Source organism: Eptesicus fuscus, chromosome 3, assembly GCF_027574615.1.
Source record: "Eptesicus fuscus isolate TK198812 chromosome 3, DD_ASM_mEF_20220401, whole genome shotgun sequence".
NCBI classification, from domain to species: Eukaryota; Metazoa; Chordata; class Mammalia; order Chiroptera; family Vespertilionidae; genus Eptesicus; species Eptesicus fuscus.
In genome coordinates, this window is record NC_072475.1 from 33,874,261 (window position 1) to 33,900,114 (window position 25,854).

A 25,854-nucleotide genomic window follows, 5' to 3' on the forward strand; every position below is an offset into this window, starting at 1 on the left:
CCAACTGCTGGCTTAGGCCCACTCCCCAGTGGATATCCCCCGAGGGTTCCTTAGCACGGCTGCAGAGGTGAGAGAGGCTCCCGCCACCACTGCTGCTCTTGCCAGCCATGAGCCCGGCTTCTGGCTGAGCAGCGCTACCACGGGGTGTGGTGGGGGGAGCGCTGCTCAGCCAGAAGCAGGGCTCACAGCTCCTTAGTGCTGCCTTGGAGGTGGGAGAGGCTTCCGTCACCGCTGTGCTCGCCATCCAGGAGCCTGGCTTCTGGGAGTGCATTGTGGGAGTGCACTGACCACCAGGGGTCAGCTCCTGTGTTGAGCTTCTGCCCCCTGGTGATCAGTGCACATCATAGCGACCAGTTGTTCCGTCATTTGGTCAATTTGCATATTAGCCTTTTATTATATAGGATGGGATGATGCTTTTTATATTGTTCTGAAATTTGCCTTTTTTATTTAATAATATACAGTATTAGATAACTTTATTATCAGAACATAGTGATCTATCTAATTCATATTAACAAATTCATGAAGCTGAATTGGTTCAATGTTATGGATGGGGATAAACTTTGATGGATATTTTAGTTGCCATTTTGGTTTTTTATCATTCCCAGTTTTGGGATTGACTTAATGACTACTTTGTTATCAAAGCCACTGGTTCATTTCTCGGTTTGAGGGTAGGTTATGTTGTTCTCCATGAAGAATATTGGATCAAACATGAGCAATAGAGTTGCCACAACTAGTTAGAGATGTATTTTGGACAGGAGGGGTTACCTTCCAATGTTTTTGTGGTTATATTTACAACATGGATTATATTTATAAAACAGAAATATCAGGCCTTGACTTACACAGTGGTTGGGAGAATATAGTGAAGTAGTATAGGTTGAAGTCTTTTGAAATATTATTTTAAACTAGAGGCCGGGTGCATGGATTTGTGCACTGGTGGGGTCCAGCCAGCCCGCCCCAATGGGGGTCATCGGGGGCGGGCCGGCTTGGGTAAGGGACCACACGTGGTTTCCCGAGCGACCGCACCCCTGATCATGGTGAGGGAGCCCGCTCGGGGGTGGGGCAGGCCAGGGGGTGGGGCCACGGGCATTCTGGTCATTCTGCTGTTCAGTCTATTTGCATATTGCTCTTTTATTATACAGGATGTAAAATAGTTTCAGCACCCATGCTCTTGGTAGAATCATAAACCACTAGCTCAAACCTGGGCGATGTTAAATGGAAAAGGAAACTTGGTAACTTTATTTTATTAGACTTTACTTAATCTGAGATTTAAGGAAAGTTTGAGATCTCACTGGGCACCTGGCAAGACAGAGTAGGTAAATCTGCCTTCTTGCTCCTTTAGTTACTGTTAGTACAACTGGCCTTGTGAGCCCCACAGAACCAGTCCTACTGTCAGAGAGGCTTCTGAGGTTTTAAGTTACTTTTTTCTACTCTACTGTATCTTGTGCATAGGGAGGAGGAAGGCAAATCAGACACAGAATCAAGTTGTGTTGTCATGGAGCAATTAGGGAAGACAGGGTGTGGAAGACCTAAATAGGATCAAGTATATACAGCAACATCATTCCTCATAGGCACTCAAATGTTAATTACCTAGAATCATAGAGATAAGTAAATTAATTACAATGTAGTAAGGGCACCAGGTAATATAATTATGGTAAAAACAAGTTGCCAGCATGGTACTTTGTTTTACTATAAAACTACAAATATTTATTGAAAGAAAAAATTGAGTTTGTGCATGTGCACTTATGTATGTGTTTGCATGCGTTTGTGTTGGTAAACTGATAAGATGGTAGATCTGAACACTTCATATTTTCAAAAAGTTCACTTTCTCTTAAAAGTTCCAATTTTATGAACATTTTAATTTCAGGGAATTTTGTTCCTTGGTGTAAATAATAAATTAATTGTAGGTATTTTATCTATTTGTTGCATCCCTCAGCCAGCCCCTGGGGGAAGTGGAGCGGGAATAGGTGTGGCCAGGCAGTTTGTATTGTGTGCTCCAAGCTTTCCTAATCTCTTTTCTTTGCTCTGTTCCTCATACCCATGAATTAAAATTGCTATGTGAATTTTTTAAAATAGCCTTTTGTTTTGTTAATACACTTCAATTTTCCACCCTCTTTTTAAGTATTCAAAATTAACTACATTTCTATTTTTTTAATTTGATACTACTCTGCAGCTATAAAAAATGATAAGGAAAATTTTCATATACTTATATAGAAAGATCTCCCAGACAATATGGTTAGGCAGAAAAAACAAGGGGAAAAAACAGTGAATTTAGAATGTTATATTTTATGTGAAAAAAATAGAAGAAATAGAAATACATATAATTTATAATGTATTGTGTCTATATAAATAATTTTCATGAATTTAATAGATAATATGCAAAGGACACAGAAAATCAAAGAGTTGTTACCTGTATAGGATTGTGGGGAAGAGGCAGGAACCAGGAAGCCAAGGGTGAATGGGATAGAACCGTGACTTTTCAGTGAATCTGAATATTCATTGATTTGATTTTTAACTTTTTGAATAAATTCAAAACATATGGTTAAATTAATAATGGTTTAAATCCATAATTGAGGTAGCAAAATGCATTGGAAACATTAAGCTTCCAAACTATAAGCTTGAGGGATGTGGGTTTCTGTTGTACATTTGCCACCATTGCCTGTAACTTAGGACAAGTGATCAGACTCAACCTTCCTGGACTCAGTGTTCTCACCTGTGGGTAAATAGTTATTTAACCTACAATTGTTTTACTATTTACTTCCAGATAAGAGGTCACAGTAGATCTGATCATTCCCCACATGTCATTTCGAACTATATTTCATTGATCTAAGGTTGCATTTAATATGGAGCTATTGCATTAGTTCCATAGGCCACTGAAAATATGGGAACATATGTTCTAATATATTTTCCATCCAAGAAGTTGTCATAATACTTCTTTGAAGAGGTCTGTTTTATAATGTTCCTCTAGCATTATTTTTTAAAGGTAGGGACATTGTGTGAAATAATCGCTCTTAAAAATGTTTGACTATTTAGCAGGACTTTAAGTTTTCAACAAAATTTTAAGCCTAGAAATAGGCCCTGGTAAGAGTAATGTATATAATTTATGGAGCACCAACTACATGCTTTGGAAATGTACTAGGAACATTATGTCTGTAATTTTCTCACCAATCCAACAAAAGGTGATTTTATCCTCATTTTCACTTAAGAGACATTTAGATCATGGAAGATATATTCTAAGTGTAAAACTTGAGTGTCAACAGAATGCATTAGGAAAGGTAGGGAAAATGCATATTAATGTCTCTCCATGGGATATGTTAGCTGTAGCCCTGTTTGGAGGCAATAAAGGGCTAGATCATTTCCTTGAGTCTTTTCACTGACATACTGGGTCTGAGAGAGAGTGTATATCATGGGAGCTTCTCTTGTCTGTCTATTCTCCCACAGGCATGCTCAACAGAGAGACATAAAGAGAAAAGTAGACACACTGAGACATGCACACCTAGTGATACCCACATAAATGGGAGCAAGCAAGAAAGAAAGGCACAGACACAGGCCGTACCCAGAGGCAGAAAACAAGAGTGAAGGAGGGAGATACACACAAGGGTATATGCTGAAACAGAAACACATGCCGTCAGAAACACAAACCCAGAGACGTCCATTGTGAAGACTCTGCTACAGCGATGATCAGGGTGGCACACAGAGGGAAATACACAAAGATACAGATAGAACGGACACAGGGTGTCAAAGACACTCAGAGGCAGAAAAAGAGAGACTCATGAATGGAGACACAGAAATATATACACGCCTGGTCAGAGAGACGCACAAGGCAGAAGCATGCAAACAAGCAGCGAGACATAATTGGGTAGAGTCTTGTACATTTAGAGCCACTTACACACAAAACAAAATGAATGCCATGTAACTCCACAAGAATAAAACATATGCTTAACTAGACAGAAAAATTCACACACAAAGAACTACACACTCAAAGGCAGATTTGACAGCCATACACACAAACAAGGAGAGAGACATAGATTCCCCATAGCCTCAAGACAAAAAGAATAAGACTTCAGTTCTCACTAAAGTTCAAAGCTTCCTTGCTTTCCTGGCTCTTGCACTAGGCAGGGGACCAAGAATTTCTGTTTCCCAAGCCACAGATGGTGCCACTACCCTTGGATCAATGTTCTATGTTCTTATTGCGTTTTATACTTCTGTTTATTTCATTGTGTTCTAGGGGAAATATTTCTCTCATTCTTGGACATTTATCCCCCGTGGATATATTGTGATAAATTGTGCATCTTTCTTCCATTATATTTCTTAATTTTCTTAGAAGTATGGCCTGAAATGCATCAGGTTGGGCTCATTGCTTTGTCTAAACATGATTTATTCCTGCCAGCCTTAGTTTGACTAAAGCCTGGTATGACAAATATATAAAGTTAATAAGGTAAATATTCTTGGTAATATATGAACCTCGAAGAATCTAAAATATATTTTAAGTATTAAATACATATTTAACCAATATGGTGTGAGGTATTTTGAGATAGAAATGATGTCTTGACTATATTTCTGAATATGAAAGTAAAAAACTCCAGCCAATTAATACTTTTAATGGCACATATATGTTTGTTATATGAGTATGCATGAGTTTTATATATGATACATTTTATACATATGTGTATATATGTATATATATGTACTTACCTATTTACTTATCTATCATCTATTTAAAGTACTTTCAAAAATAAGGTGCTCAGCATTGTCTTTCAGTGAGAAAGAACCATTCAAGTTGAACATGCAGCCACACAAACATTTCTAGCTGATGTGTGTCATAGCCTAGCCTGTATTCAATGTGGTCAATTTTATGTATTTATGTACAACTTTGCATTTTACTGCCCAGTGAGAGTTAAAGTAGGAAAAGAGTCAAGAGCCCCCAAGTAGGAAAATAGTCCAGATTCCAAGTTTTCTTGCAAGTGTGCTCAAAAGACCTTATTCATCATTAAATTACTGAATTCTGGGCTGACCTTGAGCAATCTCAGAAGAAAAGGAGGTAGAAATTGCCATTTTTAATAGGCTCTCTAGGTATTTTTATATGCACAGTCATGTTGAAGAAGCCCTGTCTAGAGAACAAAATTTTATTGATTTTCTCACAGGGATTAATTCTGAAAATACGTTCAAACACAGAGGCAGGGAGATGTCAAGAAATTATTCTAGCTATGGATTTTGTACATTGAAATTGTCCTGAATATTCCTATCTATTCAGTTTTCTTTCTTCCTTATTTTTTTAAATGCTGAACCATTTTAGTCTCTATGTTCCTGTTCTAGTGTGAATTTTCTTGCTGCCCTTCTTAATAAGCAATATCTAGAATAATTAAGCTGCATGCAGAAACAAATTTATACTCTACTTAAATAAAAAAATGTTGAAAATCATTCATTCTCAGTGAAAAGTTATCTTTAGGTGAATCACAAAAGATAAAAGTATCCTAATTTAATGCAATTAAAACATTAGATACTATTTTAAGACATGTATCAGAAAAGGTTAATTTTAATACCGAATAAATACAAATGCATTCATGTTCAAAGTAAAAAATACATAGGAATAGTAACTTAGAAAACACATATTGGGGTATTTATTCTCTTATAAGAGGAATTTATCCAAGTAACTCATCACAGGATGCCAACATTGCAGCCTCTCTTCGTGTATTTAAAATGTACAAACATTGATTCATGAGCAAATTTTTGAAACACATATTTTGCCTAAAGTCAATTGCATATTTTTATTGCCTTACATTTTAATATAGCTGTTTCTAGCTTGCTATATTGAAATAAAAATTCTGTAATATTCAGGACACGGCTGTTTATCTAAATGTGAAATATTTCACAAAATCAACTGTGATTACCATCTATTTTGAAAACAAACTGCTTTTGTAAAAAACACAAGAGACTAAAAGTTAAAGCATTTTGGTTTATATTGATAAAGATGTTTTTTTTTCCTCAAAGCCAACAGCAAAATGTTAGCATTAAATATGTTATCTTTGATAAATATTATTATTCTGTACTATGTTACAAAAAGTTGCTTGATTCGGGGCATTTTAATAGCTTAAAGGGAAGAATGAAAATGCAGGGAAGGAGAAAATCAATAAAGCATGGGGACTTTTATCCCATATTGATTCTTGTAATCCAGCAACCATTAAATACTTGAGAGATAAGCCTCTTTAAGATGCCATGTTTATATTTTGAAGATCAAATCCCTTAATTTTGCTCATGGGTTTCCCAAAACACATTCATGCACAACATAGAATGTAAGCTTTCCATGGCCATGTTTCCCATTGCAGATGTTTTTAAACTGAGCATCTGAAAAGCACATTATGAGTGGGGTTGCTTCTTGCAGTGCTGGTGAACATAGACACTTGTTAAACAGCACCAAATTTGTGAAAATAAAGCTAGAACATCAAAGTTGGTAGCCATGGAAATAGCAAAAATTCTTTAATATTCAAATGATTTAAAAGTATAACTTTAGCCCTAGCCAGTTTGGATCAATGGATAGAGTGTTGGCCTGAAGACTGAAAGATCCAGGGCTCAATTTTGGTCAAGGGCATGTGCTTGGCACATGCCTGGGTTGCATGCCTGATCCCCAGTGGGGTGTGTGCAGGAGGCAGCTGATCAATGATTGTCTCTCATCATTGATATTTCTCTCTCTCTCTCCCTCTCCCTTCCTCTCTGAAATATATATATATATATATATATATATATATATATATATATATATATATTTATATATACATATATATTTAATATATATAATATATACACACACACACATTTTTATAGATATATATATAATATATATTAAAATATTAAAAAGTATAATTTTAATCCAGAGTATCATTTTTACCTTTCCATAAAAAAGTTTGTCATTTTAACTGGATAAAGTATTAGAAATGAATGCTAGCTTGTCCCAAACCTGTCAACTCTCTCTTTAATGAGTATTATTGTAATGGAAGCAAAGAATTGCTGTGACATTTTGCTTTTGAATTTTCTGCTTTTTTTCTAATGCAAAAAAACTCAGACTTGACATTTTGCCAAAGAATAAAAAGTGATTTTAATCTCATTTGCTTGTAATCCATTTAAAATCTATAATGACTAAATATTAAATAAGCAAAGGTTTTATTAAATACATTCAAGATCTGCACTTTGTAAAAGATACTAAAAAATACCTTTTTTCTCCTGCACTTGTTCTAATATCAATTAATATAGTTTTTTTAATATGTCATTTAATGTTTCAGTAATACTTAATATTTATGTGTTCTTTCTTTTTTATTAAGTTAGTTGGGGTGGCATTGGTTAACAGGATCATATAGGTTTCAATGTACATTTCTATGATCAATGATCTGTATCATTTTCTTAAAATATGCCAGACACTGTTTTAAGAGCTCTGCATATATTATCTATCACCTTTAATCTCATAAATAATGCTATGAGCTTGATATTATTTCTCTCCCCAATTTACAGATGGATAAATTGAGGGTCAAGAGTGTTAAGTAATTTGACAAAAAGCTGACAGCAGGTAGGATAGTAGACCCAGCTGAAACATCAGATATCTGATTCCAGAATCTGTATTCTTGATTGGCACATGAGGAAGTAAGAGGATTTTAATTTGTATATGTGGATTTTTCTCTTTAAGATAATACAAATACTCTTCTTTATGTCATAGCCATGACCTTTGCAATTAGTAGTCCTCACTGTCTCTACCTCACTTATTAATGCTTTAATAAGATAAAGCTTCCACATTCCATGTGAAAAACCTTTTTCAGTGTGCTCACACTCAATTATTTGATTCAACAACAATCTTCCAAGGTCACTAGAAGACATTGTCTCTTCCTTTTGGAGCTCAGGCTCCCGCTCCCAAAGGTGCCCAGGCCCCCTTGAAGGCTCCATAGTAGAGGCCTCTATCTGCCAACGTGAGGACGGAAGGACTGGTGGGACCCCTGGGCTGCTGTCTGCAGGGTGCTAGTGTCCTCCTGTGCTGTTTGTACAAATAAACCTGCAGCAGGATCTGTCTGTAAAAAAAAAAAAAAAGGGAGAGAGAGAAGAAAGGAAGATTCAGAGAATGAAGTGGCTTGAGCAATGCCATACAGATTATCACCTAGTTAAATGGCAAAGTTCAAGCTAGAACCCAGGCTTTCGGTTGCTACTTGGGTCTCTTTCACCAGAGAACTTGACAGCTGTCATTTGGAGATGAGCCATCTCACTCCTCTGAGGCTTCTTGTGGGAGCGACTGCAGCACACCTTCACCATCTGGGCCCTACCATGGCTTCTACCCCTGAGGATAAGTAACAATCTCAGCTTCAAATCTGGCTATCTCCATTTGAATAGATCATGTTTTCTGCCTTCTTCCAGACTGCCTCATCCCCAGAAGCTAATCCTGTCCCGCTTACTCAGCGTTTCTGAGTAGGACTTAGACAGGACATCTATAAGAGTCTTTCCTTTCACAGAGCACAGTACTCACAACGCGCATCCCCCCCCACACTATTTTTTACATCTTGTGTACACAAGACTGTTTCTCTTTCCTCATACCACAGAAGTTACCAGCACATCTTGTCTCTAATTCCCTACATTAGTAATTGTTACTTTTTTTTTTTTATCATTTCAATGCACCTAAGGTCATGTAATAAATGAGCAGCAGTTGGCTCTGAGTAGTTATGGAACCCAATATATATATTTGTAAATATCCCATTGAGACCCTCTTGGATCATTACTGCTATTCTATTGATCTTCATAAAAGCAATTTTGTGATATATATATGTGCATATATATATGCATATATATGCATATATATATATGCACAATTTTGTGATATATATATATGCATAATATATATATATTATTTCCTGTGGGCACACAGAATAGTATTTTTTTTAAATAACTTTATTTTATTGATTTCAGAGAGGAAGGGAGAGAGATAGAGAGATAGAAACATCAATGATGACAGAGAATCATTGATTGGCTGCCTCCTGCACGCCCCCTACTGAGGGGGATCGAGCCCTCAACCCAGGCATGTGCCCTTGGCTGGAAACGAACCTGGGACCCTTTAGTCCACAGGTCAATGCTCTCTCTGCTGAGCCAAACTGGCCAGGGCCAGAATAGTCTTGATGGTATGAATTTTAGAATAATACAGTACTGGGTTCACTCCCTGGCCTCCCTTCTTATTAGAAAGAAGATATTGGAAAAATTCATCAGTTTTCTAAGGCCCAGACTCTCCTCCCAACTCACCTTATGTGCAGTAATAATAATCCTTGGATTTGGAACAGTTTTGAGGAGTCAATGAGGTAATCCATATGGAGTGGTTAGCATAGCATCAGGTTGTTGTTTTTTAACAAGTTTATTTACCTCTATTCCCAAACTATTAAATGAAGATAATACAACCTACATCATAACAATACTTTGCTTGAACATTTACATTGTTTCAAATATACTATATGATAAACTGACTAGTTTAGTTCTTACAATGACTTTATAAGGAGGTGCCATTATTAATATCTTTATTTTACAAACAAGAAAATGGAAGCTAAGAGAAATTAAGATCATAGAGCTTCTAAGTAGCAGGGCAGGATTTGAAAGCAGGTAGCATAGTTTTAGAACCTACACTTTTAATCACTATGCTGTATTGTTTGGCTTAGCTTAACAATTAAAAACATATGAAAATCTATTATGTGTAAGTTAGACACATAAAACAGATGCTCAATTTATGATGCATTTTAAAAAAAGCTCTTTCTGCCTGGCCAGCATGGCTCAGTGGTTGAGCATCGACCTATAAACCAGGAGGTCACGGTTCGATACCCGGTCGGGGCATATGCCTGGGTTGTGGGCTCGATCTCCAGTGTGGGGCATGAAGGAGGTAGCCAATCAATGATTCTCTCTCATCATTGATGTTTCTCTCTCTTTTTCCCTTTCCCTCTCTCTCTGAAATCATTAAAAAATATATTTAAAAAAATAAATAATTAGAAAAGCTCTTTCTGCCAGATTGTCAAAATATGAAGCTATGTGTAGCTAGCAGGAAAATTTTTCTTGGGTGATGAAGTATTTTAACATAATCTTCCTGAAAAAATGATTGGTGGAAAATAATGTTTACCTAGTGTACTACTGCTGCATGCCTTCTAGGTTGCTTGGTTCTTGGTAGAAGTCATAAGGCTTGCATACTCTTTCCTTCTGACGATGCTCTGCTAAATCCACCTTAACACTTTTCAAGGTGAGTGCGAGATACCATAATTACCTTTCGCCAGTACATTTTGGTGATAGACTATTTGGCAAGAATGTGGACATATTAGAGTCTAATTAAACGGTTCTACTGATTAAGCAATGAGGCCTAGATCAAATATATAAACTCAGTGGACACAATGATAATATCTATGTGTTAGACATTAGTATATATTAAGGGACTCAAATTCAATGATAATGATCATCATTATTATTTTACTCTCTTGATGTAATGGGCACTGTACTAGAGATTTTACATCCATGATCTTGAATCCTTCTGTTAAGTGAGCATTGTCCAAAGGTACATTTCAAACAATTGAGTAATTCTGAGGGTCACATAGCTAGTAGATGGCTGAGTGGGGATGACCTAATTCTAAAGTTCTTTTTCTTTTATTATATACTAGAGGCCCAGTGCACAGCTGGGGTCCCTCCGTGTAGCCTGTGGGAATTGAGCAGAAAACGGCAGTCCAATGCCGCCTGCCGCTCCTGCCTGCCACTCCTGCTCATCCTGGCCCCACTGTGCCTGCTGCCTCGGCTCGGTAGGCTTGCTGCTGCGGCTCCACTGTGGTCTCTGGGCTGCGGCAGCCAGCCGTGAGCCCTGCGTGTGGCACTCATGGGTCAGCTGAGTGGTGCTCCTGCTGTGGGAGCGCCCTGACCACCAGGGGGCAGCTCCTGCATTGAGCGTCTTCCCCCTGGTGGTCAGTGCATGTCATAGCAACCAGTCAACTGTTCATTTGGTCCTTTGGTCGTTCGGTCGCTTAGGCTTTTATATATAGAGATATTATACTAGATAGGAAGGCATTAAGATTTGATTGGAAACAATGCTTAGTGGAGAGGTTAAACATAAACAAAAAATTAACTCAGCTTCTCTATATGTTAAGTAAGCCCTTTACTAGACACTTTTAATTATTATAGCAATATTTCTTTTTTTAGGGGGTGGCATTGTGCTCCTGTGATTCTATGGAGTTAAAAAGCTTGTTGAAGATTATACAACTAGCACATGAAAGAGCCAATATCCAAACCTATATATTCTATTTTCAAACTCATTATAAAACAATCACAGTATTAAGTAGTATGGATATATGTTTTTGAAAATGCATTTTAGAGCCATAGACTTCTGGGTTTTGAAATGTCTTTGAGATTAATCCAGAGGTAATATTAAAAATATAAATTGTCTAGTTAGAACAAATACTTGCCCATACACTGTTGCTGGGTGTTGGGAACCCCCTACTAAGCCAATCATTAACCCTTTTATTTCTTAATTATGCCGTAGTTGAGGGCATCCTGGGGAAGGGCCAAAGCATCTTAGGTGCTAGAGTAGAGGGATTCCAAGGGTTCTGGGCGATAGTTACTTACTAACCTGTACAGAGCATTTCACTATTCCATATATGCTCATACATTAGCCCTACCTATTCTTGTTCTTCTTTTAAATCAGGTTGATTATTTCATTCTTCTCCACTTAAATATTTCACATGCCACTCAGTTTGAGGCTATGCACTACTGACAAAGTGTTTCTCTTATCTGATATTACTTATTTAGTTTAAACTCTCAGATTTTAGTTCTCCCGGATCTGTTGGCTTGTTTGTAAAATTGTTTTTTTTTTTTCTTTTTAAAGATATCTCTATAAATATTTGTTTTTTTTAATTTAAATTTTAACCTCAATGACATCTAAGTGAAATGTTGGTTAGGGGAGTATGAAAGGCTTTATAGTTATAATATACTTATGGTAGACTTATTAGTTTGTGGTTTATTAAAATTTTTTTTTTCTTTTCTCTGCTTGTCTTTTTTTTTGCCATGTGACTTATTAAAAGGGAACTAACTAGACTGAGTGATAAAAACCCCGAGATCTAGACCTAGGTCTGCATTTAACTAGCTTTGGGGCCTGGGCAAAATTAGTTAACACTCTAATTTTGTTTTGAGGACCTATGCAATGGCAGGGTTTGGCAGTCATTCCTTGGGGTCCCTTCTAACTCTAGTTCCCTATGAATCAGGTCACAAAATAACTGACTTCACACATGTTTCTTTAGTGTCTAGTGTAACCTTAATATTGTATCAGGTGAGAGAGAATACAGAATGCTGTCCCCGACAGACTCCAGCCTGTGTGGTAAGAGAATCAGCCCAGGTGGAGTAGCTCATGTAGCAGAAAGAGAAGTGAAACTGCTTCACTGAGGGCCAGCGGTGTTTAGCAAGGAGGGGCACGTGTGAGACTGGAAACTGACAAAAAGTCATCTCAGAGGAACACACACTCACCACTGGTCTAGCACCCCTAGGACTTTAGCATCAGAGGGTCCTTCACTGGCTTATTTCCCCGTGAGACACACTCAAAAAATAAGATCTTAATAACTATTGGTTCAGTTCATTTATCTCATGGAGGTAAAATGTAGTAATAACCGAGATTTAGGATATTTTCACTGTCATTTTTTTTTCTGAACAATATAGAACTACCTCTTGTTCATATACTTAAGACACCAGTTTACGCCAAAACACACACTGGTTCTGCTTTCTTTCACTGTGAAAAAATTTACACATTATTGTAGAGGAGATTCCCTATGCTCATTCACCTTCTTTCCTCCCCTCCAAGGTGAGCCGATTATAAGTAGAAGTTTAAGTAATAAACTCTGTGGGATAAAACATACAAGGCATGACTGTAAGGTCACTTTTTTTTTTTGTGCAACAGTGACAAGGCTCACATGCAAAAAGTTGTATTTTGTTTATTAGGTTTTTTTTCCTCACACGTTTTTGGTGTTTTGGTTAGAACATTTACACTCTACTCTCTTAGAAGCAACCATGAAGCTACTCTAATAATGCAGGCATGTGGTGACAGTGGCCACAGACTAGACTAATAACAGGCTAATAAGAATTGAAGAGTGTGACAGCAACACAAATTTTCTTACAAATTGATGAAATCTGGCTGAGGCCAGAGGGAGGAAGAGGGAATGGTTAAAGATTATTTCCATATTTGGAGTTTGGAAACAGAGGGAGGGATTATACCTCTGAGAGCAAAGCCTGTTTGGAAAGTAAAATTGGCTTTGAGGTAGACAGGACAGGCATTCTTGTTGTACTAAAATGGGGGTAAGATATCCTATATAATAAAGAGGTAATATGCAAATTGACCCTCACACCCTCACAAGATGGCTGCCTATGACCAGGCCAGCAGGGTGGTTAGTGAGGGAGGACCAAATGACTGAACAAGCAGGCTGTGTGGGCCGACCAAGCTGGTAGGGGGGTTAGTGAGGGACTACCAAATGACTGAACAGCAGGATGCGTGGGGTGACCAGGCTGGCGGGGGGGCAGTAAGGGGTGAGCAAGCTGGCGGGAGGGGGGCAGTTGGGGGCAATGAGGTCAGCGGTGGGGGCAGTTAGGGGCAACCAGGCCAGCAGGGGGGCAGTGGGGGCAACTAGGCTGGCAGAGGGTCAGTTGAGGATGACCAGGCAGGCAAGCAGGTGAGCGATTAGAAGCCAGTAGTCCAGGATTGTGAGACGGATGTTAGACTGCTGGGCGGCAGTCTGACATCCCCCAAGGGGTCCCGGGGAGAGGGTGCAGGCTGGGCTGATGGGACCCCTCCCCCCATGCATGAATTTCATACACCGGGCCTCTAGTTCAACTATAAATGGCTTGCAGAATTTCTATATTTGTATGAATATAAGAATAGTTAGGATATGTTCAATATAAGTATGTTAATTCTTAGGCAAAGTTAATTTAACATTAAATACAAAATTAATAGAAAACTTTTTAAATATTTATCAAACTTTTGATGTACTGAAGTCTTAGATTTTACTTTATGGTGATATTAAATTTATTTGTAAACAAATAGAATGAGACATTATAGACTTCTTTTACATCATTTAATTTCTTCTAAGAAGGCTATTTTCCTCTGATGAGAATATAATGCAGGCCTCTGTACAAAATATTCTCAGCTACACTTGTTAATGACTTTGCCTATTTCTGATTTTCTGTTTAAGATTCAGATAGGGCAGTTCGCCAATGTGTGCTTAAACCCTTTAAATGGCTTCTGATTGCTTTTAGGATTAAAACAAAAATCTCCAGGCTAGAGGATCTGCAGGGCCTGATGGATACCTGTCTAGTTCTCTATCTGCATTTCCCACTGGTCTCTATTGTGCTCCCTGTATGGCAGCACACCCACTTCGACCTCATTCTCATTTTAGAGCCTTTCCACATGCTATTCTTTTCAGGGTAGAATCTTCTCACTCAACCTACCACCCTCAGCCTCTTTGCCTGCTTAGTATTGACTTACTCTTCAGTCTTCAGGCCACATTGTACTTATTCCATGAGGACTTCCTAAGCTCAGCAAGGTCTCCTTGTATAGTCTCTCAGAAAACCAAGATTCTTTTCCTTAACAGAATTTGTAAGTCTGTGTTTATGTGTGTGATTATTTATTTAACTAGAGGCCCGGTGCACGAAATTCGTTCATGGGGGAGGGGGATTGTTCCACAACCCAGCCTGCATCCTCTCCAATCTGGGACCCCTTGAGGGATGTCCGATTGCCCGTTTAGGCCTGACCCCTAAACAGGCGGTTGGACATCCCTCTCACAATCCAGAACTGCTGGTTCCCAACTGCCCTCCTCTGCAGGCCTGGTTCCCCCCCAACTGTCCTCCGCTGCAGGCCTGGTCCTCCCCCGCAACTGTCCTCCCCTGCAGGCCTGGGTCCCCCCCAACTGCCCTTCCTTGCTGGCCTGGTCTCCCCCAACTGCTCTCCTCTGCCGGCCTGGTCACCCCCAACTGCCCTTCTTTGCTGGCTTGGTCACCCCTAACTTCCCACAACTGTCCTCCTCTGCAGGCCATCTTGTGGTGGCCATCTTGTGTCCACATGGGGGCAGCCATCTTTGATCACATGGGGGCGGCCATCTTCTGTCTTGGTGAGATGGTCAATTTTCATATTACTCTTTTATTAGATAGGATGTCACTTTCTCTGACAACATTAATTTACATGTGGACAAGGGTCTTGCCTGTTTTGCTCATCATATATCCTGAGCACCTTGCATTTTATATATATATATATATATATCCTCCTATATAATAAAGAGGTAATATGCAAATTGACCCTCTCACCCTTGCACAAGATGACCACCCCCATGTGGTCAAAGATGACCACCACAAGATGGCTGGCAGGGAAGGGTAGTTGTGGGTGATCAGGCCAGCAGGGGAGGGCAGTTGGAAGCAACCAGGCCTACAGGGGAGGGAGGGCAGTTAGTTAGTGGTGATTGGGCTGGCAAGGGAAGACAGTTGGGGGTTACCAGGCTGGCAGGGGAGCACAGTTGGGGGCAATCTGGCCAGCAGGGGAACAGTTAGGCATCGATCAGGCTGGCAGGGGAGTGGTTAGGTAGTGATCAGGCTGGTAGGCAGGCTAGCAGTTGGGAGCCAGCAGTCTTGGATTGTGAGAGGGAGGTCTGACTACTGGCAGTTGGACGTCTCCTGAGGGATCCCAGATTGGAGAGAGTACAGGCTGGGCTGAGGGACACCCCCCCCCCCAGTGCATGAATTTTGTGCACCGGGCCTCTAGTATGTATATGTGTGTGTGTGTGTGTGTGTGTGTGTGTGTGTGTGTGTGTGTGTCTGGATGACTGAATACTGCAGCCATGCCAAAGAGGTTGGACTGTTCAATATTGCTGAGGTATCTCTGAGAATCTGGTGACACTTGTGTCCTCACCACTTTGCAGGTGTATTTCTGGGTAATGTGTGAAGAGCAGTGGATGGTATGCCTTCACAAAGTACTAAAGGGTTTGTACAATGCACAGCACATTGCTCCAGATGAAAAGGGATGGTATTCTGACAATCTTCATGCTGAAAAAATCCTGCATCAGCATTAACTACATCTGCATTAAAAATCAAACATAGTGTTAAAAAAGTAATAAGCTTGTGCAAATTTGGTGATGCTCAGATTAGGGGTTAGCCTTTTAGACTTACTTTTCATCTACCTAATTTTTTTTCTCTCTAGATATTATCACTTTATTCTAGTAGGATTGCTTTTGAATTCAAAGTTTGTTAATCAAGGTAAGTTAATGAAGAAAAAAAAACATGCCTTTCTCATAGGTATAAAGGAGCTCTTTTCCATGTACTTTGCCCAAAAAGATTTCTTGTTCTTTTTTTCTATTTTAATATCAGATTCTCTTTTTCACAAAAGTCATGTTTTAAGTTGTGCTCTGCTTCTGAGGGAATATGGTTTGTGTTTATGTAGGCAGTTTCTTCCAACACACAAAAAACATAGACCATGCCTGCTACATTCATAGTCTTGGTACCTGGTTTTTTCACAGCATGTATACATCTGAAGCATGAGCCTAAACATGCAGCTCACCAAAAGATACTCAAATATTATGAACAACACAGCAGTGCCATTAATAATTGTACAGATATGGGTTCTTTTGAAAACTATCAACTGTTCCAAAGTTTACTTTCAATATCTCATCCACAGCAGTTTGAGACGATATCTTTATTCTATTCTAATGTAGATTTATGACACTACTAAAAAATGTTTTCTTTTTAATTGAAAACATTTAAAAAATATTTTCAGCTTTGATTTACTTTCTATCTGTTTATAAAATTCATAATGTAAGAATTGTGATTACTTTTAGTTAAATCAATACAGTAATATAAAAAGTAATGAGTGTTATTCCAAATCAGTTCATTCACTTATTTCTGTTTTCTCAGAAATTTCAATGGGTAAAATTCAATAGTGTTGCAATGATACCAACTGCTGTGTTATCTAATTTCTTAAAGTCATTTTTTAATGTTTGTCAATTTGGAAAAAAGTAAAATATGATAATATACTGCAATTTTAATAAAAAAATGTATTGAATTGTGGCATTGTCCACCATATGGAGCAGACATAATTAGGTGTTTTGGGAGGGGAGGTTTGTATTCATGATCCTAATTTTATAAACTAAATTTTGTACTAAGAACATCCATGAAAAGATTTCGCCTGGTAGGGGAGGGTGGGGGTAAGGGAGAGAGATCAACCAAAGGACTTGTATGCATGCATATAAGCCTAAACAATAGACACAGACACCAGGGGGGTGAGGGCATGAGTGGGGGGTTGGGGGACAATGGGGGAATAAGGACACATATGTAATACCTTAATCAATATAAAGAAAAAAATAAAAATAAAAGGTAAAATAAATAAAAAAACAACACATTTTGCCTGCTTTCAATTGTTCCAGAATAACAATGGCAACATCCTTAAATTCTTCCATTCTGTGGAAATGGCCTTAGGAATTCTTTAGTCTCAGTTTATCTCAAAGGCTGCTGGGTAAAAAGAGTGGGGAAAGAGGAAGGTAAGGTCATCATTAACCAGGGCTCTCCATCTATCAAGATGGGGCTCACTGGAGCCCGGAGCTCTAAATAATCCCCGAAATTTCAAAGACTTGTTCTCTTAAGGACACATTTCTCATGGCCAGCTTTCTAAGTCAAGATCTAATAATATCCCCAACCTTCTTGCCTCTTGCAGATATGTGTGGCACAAAGTACAGATGATTTCTGCTGAATTGAACCCATAATGAAGGGATTTATAATCAGTTCTAATGTATTTGAGATCTAAAGTATATTAGCCCTTCATCAAAGGGAATGATAAAAAAGCAGCATTAATGTGGGTGGATAGTAATTATTTTGGAGCTCATAATTATTTTTCCGTTAACTACAGAGAAATGCTGATATTTTTATTCTTTTTTTAAAAAATAAAAGGTGCATGGTCAGATTCTGAAATATAAGAATGTCCTTTAGAATGGCCGATACTTTGAATCATGCTTATGTTAATGGAAAAATAACTTTTTTTAAAAAATTTAAATGAGCTCAAAGTTCACAGTTAGGCGTTCCCTTTACTTTCCTTGACCCTGTTGTTTCACCACTGATTCTATTTATTGCCTGGCGAAGAGATAAAATATAGTAATTACTCTCACTCCTTTTTAAACTGACGTGAGGTCTACTTTCCCATTAGCTCTAATGAGAGTTATGTGTGCATTCCTCAAGGAGCACAGACCCTACAGACTTTCAAGGTAGAATAAATCACTTCTACACGCGGGCTTTAGAGGACTTGCTTGCTTTGTACCTTGGTGCTTTAAGTTACTCATTTATTCTGCTGGTATTGAAAGTGCACTATTTGTAGTTTAAAGGAGACATGTGCTGGGGTTGGAGTGTTGTTAACGATTGTTATTTCTGTGGGAGGATAAATGTTTTACCCTTCGGGAAAATCAGGCTGATCGACTTGCAGGAATGAGTGGTCCCTAAAATGCTGTTGCCTCGTATCTTAAGAAAATTAATGACAGTTACCTCTTTCAATATTTTCTTTCTATTGAAACATTTTAACATCAGTAATTATGTCACTTGTAACCATTTAGAATAAAGGAAAAATGAGCTAGAGAGAAGGGCGTTCAAAGCAATGGGTTGTTTTCTTTCCACCCTGGGAATGAGGAATCGAGACCATGTCGGGATCTGTTTCTGTAATTCACTGGCATGTGTCACCTCTATTGAGGCTTCTTCAGAGAAACCAATGTCGTTTCTCAACTGGCAACATGGACCCTCTAAGATATTGATGCTCAGTGCCTTTAGGTATAGAAGATAAGAGAAATGTTTTCTTTCTTTTTATAATTAGCCCTGTTTTTTGTTTTGTTTTGTTTTTCAGGGAACCTTAACAATTCAAATGTGTAAAAAATTATTGATATTAAGAAAAGCCAGTTATGCTGAAATCACAAAGATTGCTAGGACCCGTACTATGGGAACGATTTAATACCACCTAATAAAAAGGCTTTATTTAATACTCAGTAAATGAAATTCTTTAGTTGAGAGAACTTAATTCATTTCTAAGATAATCATGTCCCATCTCTTTGTGATGCTGAAGCAACATCTGCATCGGTTCCTAGGTCTTCAGGTTTCCTACAGTGAAAGGCGTCCTATGCAGCTTGCCCATGTGACGATTATCCCAGAATAGTGAAGAGGCATGCCGCTTCGCGAGCTGGGAAGGTGGTGATAAATATGTAGCAAAAAGCTGGGTGGACCATTCTAGCCATGGAAAAGTCCTCTTTGTATATACAGTACCATTTCTGTGGCTTCTCTGCTTAAGCAGACCGAGAGTCAGAGAGCAACTGAGAACTATCCCATACTCAGACAAGTGGGAGATCATCTATAAAATAAAAGCCTAAGCGACCTTAACGGCAGAATGACCAGAACGACCAGTTGCTATGATACACACTGACCACCAGGGCCAGATGCTCAACGCAGGAGCTGTCCCCTAGCGGTCAGTGCCCTCCCACAGGGGGAGCGCCGCTCAGCCAGAAGCCAGGCTCGTGGCTGGAGAGCCCATTGGTGGTGGCTGGAGCCCCTCCCGCCTCTGCGGCAGCGCTAAGGAGCAGCGAGCTGAGTGGTAAGGAGCAGTGAGCAGGCGGGCAGTAAGGAGCAAGGGGTCCTGGACTGCGAGAGGGCGCAGGCCAGGCGAAGGAACCTCCTTCCCCCTCCCCCAGTGCATGAATTTCATGCTCTGGGCCTCTAGTGGTTTAATAAAAATTATCTTACTATCACATCTTATTTAGACAATGAACTAGTAATTCTATATGTGGGTTACTGGTTCATGGTTATAAACCTAAAGGATTTAGCAAAGAAGTCATGTAAATTATCTTGGGTACCCTAGAAAGGGAAAGAAGGATCCTTCCGAACTGTCCAAAAGAGATATCTTATAAAACCCCACACAAAATGAAGAAAGCAACTTAATTTAATTGGGATAGTTTTTACATGAGATTCAGGGAAAAAAAAAAATTCAACTCACATTAGTAGTTTCTTAATATAGCCAAGAATTAAGCAAATGAAGTAATTTAAATGAATAAAGTAGATAGTGGTTTTGAAGGCAATAAATAATTACTACTATACTTAATCTGTGTTGTTAATCAGTGAATAAAATCATAACTCTTAGATAGAATAGTTGAAATTAGAAATGCAATAAAATTATTTGTTGAAGTATGTTCATTCACTGCTTTATGTAATGATAAAAAAGTAAAAAAAAAACACTTGAGAATATAATTCTTTAAGTCTGGTATTTTGCATGTTCTAAAATTGGAAAATTTTCAAATATAGTTCTGATAACGGCAAATTTTAAAATTAAAATATTTCTGTTTTTCAGAAATGTAGCAACAATGTTACATGAACATCAAATAATACTGAGGGCACTTTTTGCATTTAAACAGGATCAGATTAAAATGTAGAATTCTGTGAATTTGCAACTGTCTATTAACATAAACTTTTGCTTTCATCTTGGTTTTCTCTTAATGGAACGATTGATTGCTTGCAGGAGTGACTCTAAAAGTATATCACATAAATTATTGTGTACAGCTACTCTTAGTGTAGTTGGAATGACCTTGAAACCATGACCTTACAACTGAGGTCATTTCAATTACATTATCAATTTTTCCATTTCCAATCTTTGGATCTTTGCCAATTATTAATATTTTTCAAGGCTGTCTAGCTGAGCTGATGGAACATAACTGAATTAGATCTCATTTTTTTCCTCTGTTTTCTGTGATGGTGTTTTTCATTTTTTGAAGGTTGTGATATTAGATGTAGTTTTAAATTATAAGCATAATGTGTAGTAATCGCTGTATGGACTAGAAATCTTTTTCAAAATGTTTAATAATCCTTTCCTATGAAGTGTGCTTAGAATTAATGCCTGCTTCTTTACTGTTTACATTATTGAAATCAACATATGCCTATCAATCTTTTTTCCCTCCCTTTTCTATGACTTATTTTATGCATGACAAAATTCTCTTGCTTACTGCTATGTGGTTGGCTGTCTAACTTGATTGTCTTGTGTTTGTAATGATTGCTTTTTGCATGAGGATTATGAAATGTCATACAAATTAAATGGTTGCAGAAATAAAAAGAAATGTGGGGCTTCACTTGCTTTTTTTGTGCTGAATATGTCAATTATGTGACATTTAAAATTACTTTTATATGGCCTTCGACTTCCCCTTTGGTGTGCTCCTTCATTCTAGCAAATTAGTATTGTTAAGTACAATAAAACATTTATTAAACATTCACAGTGTTTTAATACAATTATTGTCCTAAGACATGATCTCATTATAAATGACTATGTTGGGCATGAAATTGCACTAGGGCATAATTCCATTATATTTCTGAATAGATTATGAAATGTAAGTCCTGACTCTGAAAGTTACCTTAGTAGCTAACCACTGACTTCCATTGATGGCACCTTTGCCCTACCGAGTGATGAGATTATGTTTCTACATTTGTGCAGTTTGCAAATGTCTTAAATCCATATCTAATATTTAATTAAAACACATGGGGAAATATTTGTTTAATGAAAAGTAATTTTAAAAAGTCACAGTTTTGAATAATGTTTGATATAAAAATGTATAAAACCCAAGTGTTAATGCTCTTACAAAAAAAAAAAAACAGAAGAAAAAGGAAAAAACACTCTAAAAATGTTCATATCTCTGTTTTTCCTAATTTCATAATATATTCCTAAATTAAAGAATGAGTTTAGCCTACTTTTTTTTAATTGTTGTCACCAATTTTATTTAGAAAAGACACTGAATAAATTAAGTTCTTTCAGCTACTAAAACTGTTTACTTTTTTATATGCAATGGGTATTAAAAAATCATCTTCTTTGCTTATGATTTGAGTTTCAAACCATACTGTATTTTTAAAAGCTGGATATATTCACAAATCAAATATTCTACAAGATATTTTGGGGAAAGGGTTTTTTTGGTGTTTTTTTTTCTTAAACAAAATAGATAACTTTAACGTAACCACTTCCCCACATTTTTTTGGAAATATCCTTGAGAATTTTAGTATTTACATTTATTTCCCCCCCCCTCAGTCTTGTTTATTCTTGAATTGTCTTTTTTTTTTCCTTCCATTTCTCCATTCTCAATCCTAGGTCCCCTTACAAAGAAACAGACAGATGATTTAGGTGATAATGACGGTGCTGAAGATGAAGGTATTTTTTCCCACCAAATTTACTTGCATGACAAGGACCTCAGTCACTTTTTCCACCCCTTCCTATTTTTTTACTTCTTGTCTTTTTTTGAAGAGTTGTTTTTAATTCTCGTTTTTGATGTGTTTTGTCTTCTTGCTTGTTGTTGCATATAAATATACATTTTTAATTTTTTTTTAAAAAAAGATGGATGTTGTTTTACATTTTGATACCAACCATTACAATGTTTTAAAAGAGAGGCTTTTTATTTTTGTTTTCTTGAACTGACTTTTGATATGTTTCATTCCGCGTTTTGGCAAATTTGTCCATATTCTTTGAACTAACAATCTTTCCCCCTGTAGTCTCTCTGTGCCCATTTTGCATGTTTTCTAATATATGTCAATATCTTACCCAATTTCAAAATGTGTTTCATTTTTACATTTGATATTTGTTTAAAAAGAACCCCACACCCAGTAAAAGGAAGGACAAAACTAAAAGCTGACATAAAGTGTTTCTTGAGCAATATAGTTTAGATTTATAAAATAGTATTTTCTGTTGATTTGCTTAAATATCACATAAATAAGTGAAATTTTATAGATAAGGAATTACACCTATTCAGATACTGTAGTAAACATTGTAGAACAACTGAAGTACTCTGGTCTCATCAGAGTGAATATACTTTTGGTAGAAATTATAGAGGTTTTTGTTTAAAATTTATTTTTACTGATTTCAGAGAGCAAGGTAGAAGGTGAAGGAGAGAAACATCAATGATGAGAGAGAATCCTTGATTGGCTATCTCCTGCAGGCCCCCTGTTGGATATTGAGCCTGTAAGCCGGTTACGTGCCCTGACTGGGAATCAAACTATGACCTCCTGGTTCTTAGGTCAGTGCTCAACCACTGAGCCACACTGGTCGAGGATATAGAGTTTACTTAAATAAGATTACATGGGTATTCTTTATTTTCAAAGAATAAATGAAAATATTCTGCTTTTCAAAGTATTGCCACCTAAAAGCAATAAAACACTTCATGTTTTATTAATATATTTTTCCCTCTTTCCAACTTTCTTATGACATAGAATTCTGATTTACCCCATAAGTCTAACTATATACCATGTTGACTTGACATTTCTCATCCCATTGTGGACTTTTACATGGTATTAAGTGGAGCATCTAGAAAGGCCCATTGATTCTTTCAGTTCATCTTGGTTCTAATTAGGGCTTATGTGTTTTTGTTTGTTTTTTTAATGCAGTCCTAGCTGTGACTTATATAGAAGTAACTAGAGTAATCCTAGTATTTAAAATAATTCCCAGAATGCTAGTAATTAAATCTCATAGAGAAATTAAGAATATGGTAAGAAAGTTTTTCAAAAATAAAAACCCACAAGCAGGCCCGCAGAAGTGCTAGTTCCATGAATTACAACTACGATTAAATGAATCCTTACTAAACAATTTGAATTGTTTTCATTGAGATATATATATGATAAGCTACTCACAGTAGTAAATTAAATTATAGAGGTGAAGTATTGGAAGCATAAAAATTAAATTGGGTATTAATATTTTTATAATATTTAATACTTATTTTGTCATGGAATTTATGGCATTTTTTTTTTTTAAAAATTGATTTGGTACAAACCCCAACAGTGAATCAAACATTAAATACAAAGCAATCATTAATATTTAAAATAAATCATTGTGCCTGACCACGCATTATCATTTTGAATGCTAAATAGCTAAAAATAAACTTACCAAATTCAAATTGTGATTTTTTTTTAACATGCCATTGGAAATTAGAAGTATTCAAACACTCAGGAATTTTATTGACTTTCAGAATATGTATTGTTGTTGCCAGTACTCTAAAGATGACTGCTTTCAGTTGGGGGCTTTGGAACTTGCTGGACCCTCTAAAAATCCTTAACTCCTAAACATTTGTTATCTAAATAATACCTCTGTATAAGGGACTTTTAGTACGTAGCTTTGTACCAAATTTCCCCAAAGTACTCACAAAGTTAGCATACATTATTTTCCTATTAAAAATATTTTTTGACTGCTGATTTAATGTTTTTTTTTTCTTTTGATAAAAATCAGCATCCAAGTAGGACATTTATATATTTATAAAAGATACTCTGAGTGGCTATAATTGAGCTAAGCCCTCCAAATGTGAGTCTATTTTATAGACTTATTTTGAAGCACATTTAACATTTTAAAATAGTCATTAAAAATATCTTAAGCCCCATTTAATTTGGCTGGCAGTATTCATGTTGAGCACTAAACCAGTCAGTCACAAGAGTTATCAAATCAATAAATATTTTAAATTCTCAGAAGTATAGAATATGGAAGCAATCATTTCAAGTTCAGTCTATTCTTCTCGGTTGTTGTTTTGGATAATTGTTTAGAAGACAAGTAAACAAATTATAATGTCCTTTAGGGTACAGACCTTTGTTGAAAATATGAGTATCTTCTATTTCGTTTCTTTTATAATTATTTTGTAGACATGAGTGTTAACGAAAACCAAGGCCAATTTTTATCTTTATTTTGTTCTAAATATTGAATCAACATTACTGGACATAAAGCAATAAATATAAATTGTTTGATAAACTACTTTCACTTTAGTGAGAAGTTTGTTTACCTGGTCATTTATATGGAATTCTCAATTATTTCTTGACAACTTGACTCCTTTACCTGATTTCTAGGTTCTTATCTCAGCCACTGTATTCAGAGGCTATCTATGCATACTGAGTGGGCCCGCCCCTCATTCATTTAAAATAACCCAAGGCCTCCGTGGAGCACTATTCTTTACTTCCAATTCTCCTTTGCATATTTGCCATTATTATTTTGCCATTGCTAGGCCAAACAATTGTGTCATTTTTAATTTGTGTTTTATAATAACCAAGAGAACTGCATAATTTATAACCTATTTCTATGGTTTCAAAGACAGATCTGAAATGATAAAAATGGGTCAAAGTAACACTATATGTCTATCAATTTATTTTTAGAACTTAATAGTCTTTTTAATTGTGCTAATACCTTAATATTAATATTTTAATATTCAAAGATACTTTTATATCCTACATAGAGCTTTTTAAACATTGCTATTGTTCATTTTTCAGTATTTTTAAATGCAAAATTATATCTTTGATTAAGTACAATTATACAAGCACACATTCTGCCAACATTTCTATATTATTTTGCTAGTTCTAAGTGATAACTGAGATACACAAAATAAGTAGGGAACACAAAAATATCTTGAAATATCTTTAAATATATCAGAGAAAGAATTTTTTTTTGAAAGAGAGAGAGAGAGAGGAGAGAAAGAGAAACATCAATGTGAGAGAGAGACATCAATTGGTTGCCAGGGATCAAACCTGCAACCCAGGTACGTGCCCTTGACCAGGACTCAAACCTTTTGGTGCTTGGGCTAATGCTCTAACCACCTAGCAGTACTGGCCAGGGCCAGAGAAAGATTTAATTGAGGTGATTCCCCAATATGTAAAACTGGTAAATGACAAAAATTCTAAAACATGGGAAATTAAAAACTTCATGAGTTCATTAAGCAGAAGGCAACCATATTGAAGAAGTTGTGTGACTAATAATTATTCACTAGGATCATTAAAAGGATTTGTGATTCCAAACACTGGTTATCAGGTACAAATATATCCTCATTGTCTTCTAGATCTATT

The 25,854-nt window shown here is 36.9% G+C and overlaps 1 protein-coding gene across 6 annotated transcripts in view; it reads left to right on the forward strand.

Moving 5' to 3' along the window:
* NLGN1 (neuroligin 1) overlaps positions 1–25,854 on the forward strand; it is a 698,104-nt gene that overhangs the window by 187,776 nt on the left and 484,474 nt on the right. For 3 of the 6 annotated variants that reach the window (XM_054713731.1, XM_054713732.1, XM_054713736.1), the window contains one exon: positions 22,142–22,201. The exons of the other annotated variants lie outside the window; for them this stretch is intronic. In XM_054713731.1, the coding sequence (XP_054569706.1) occupies positions 22,142–22,201 (60 nt within the window). The remainder of the gene's footprint in view (positions 1–22,141; positions 22,202–25,854) is intronic. 6 annotated transcript variants of the gene reach the window in all.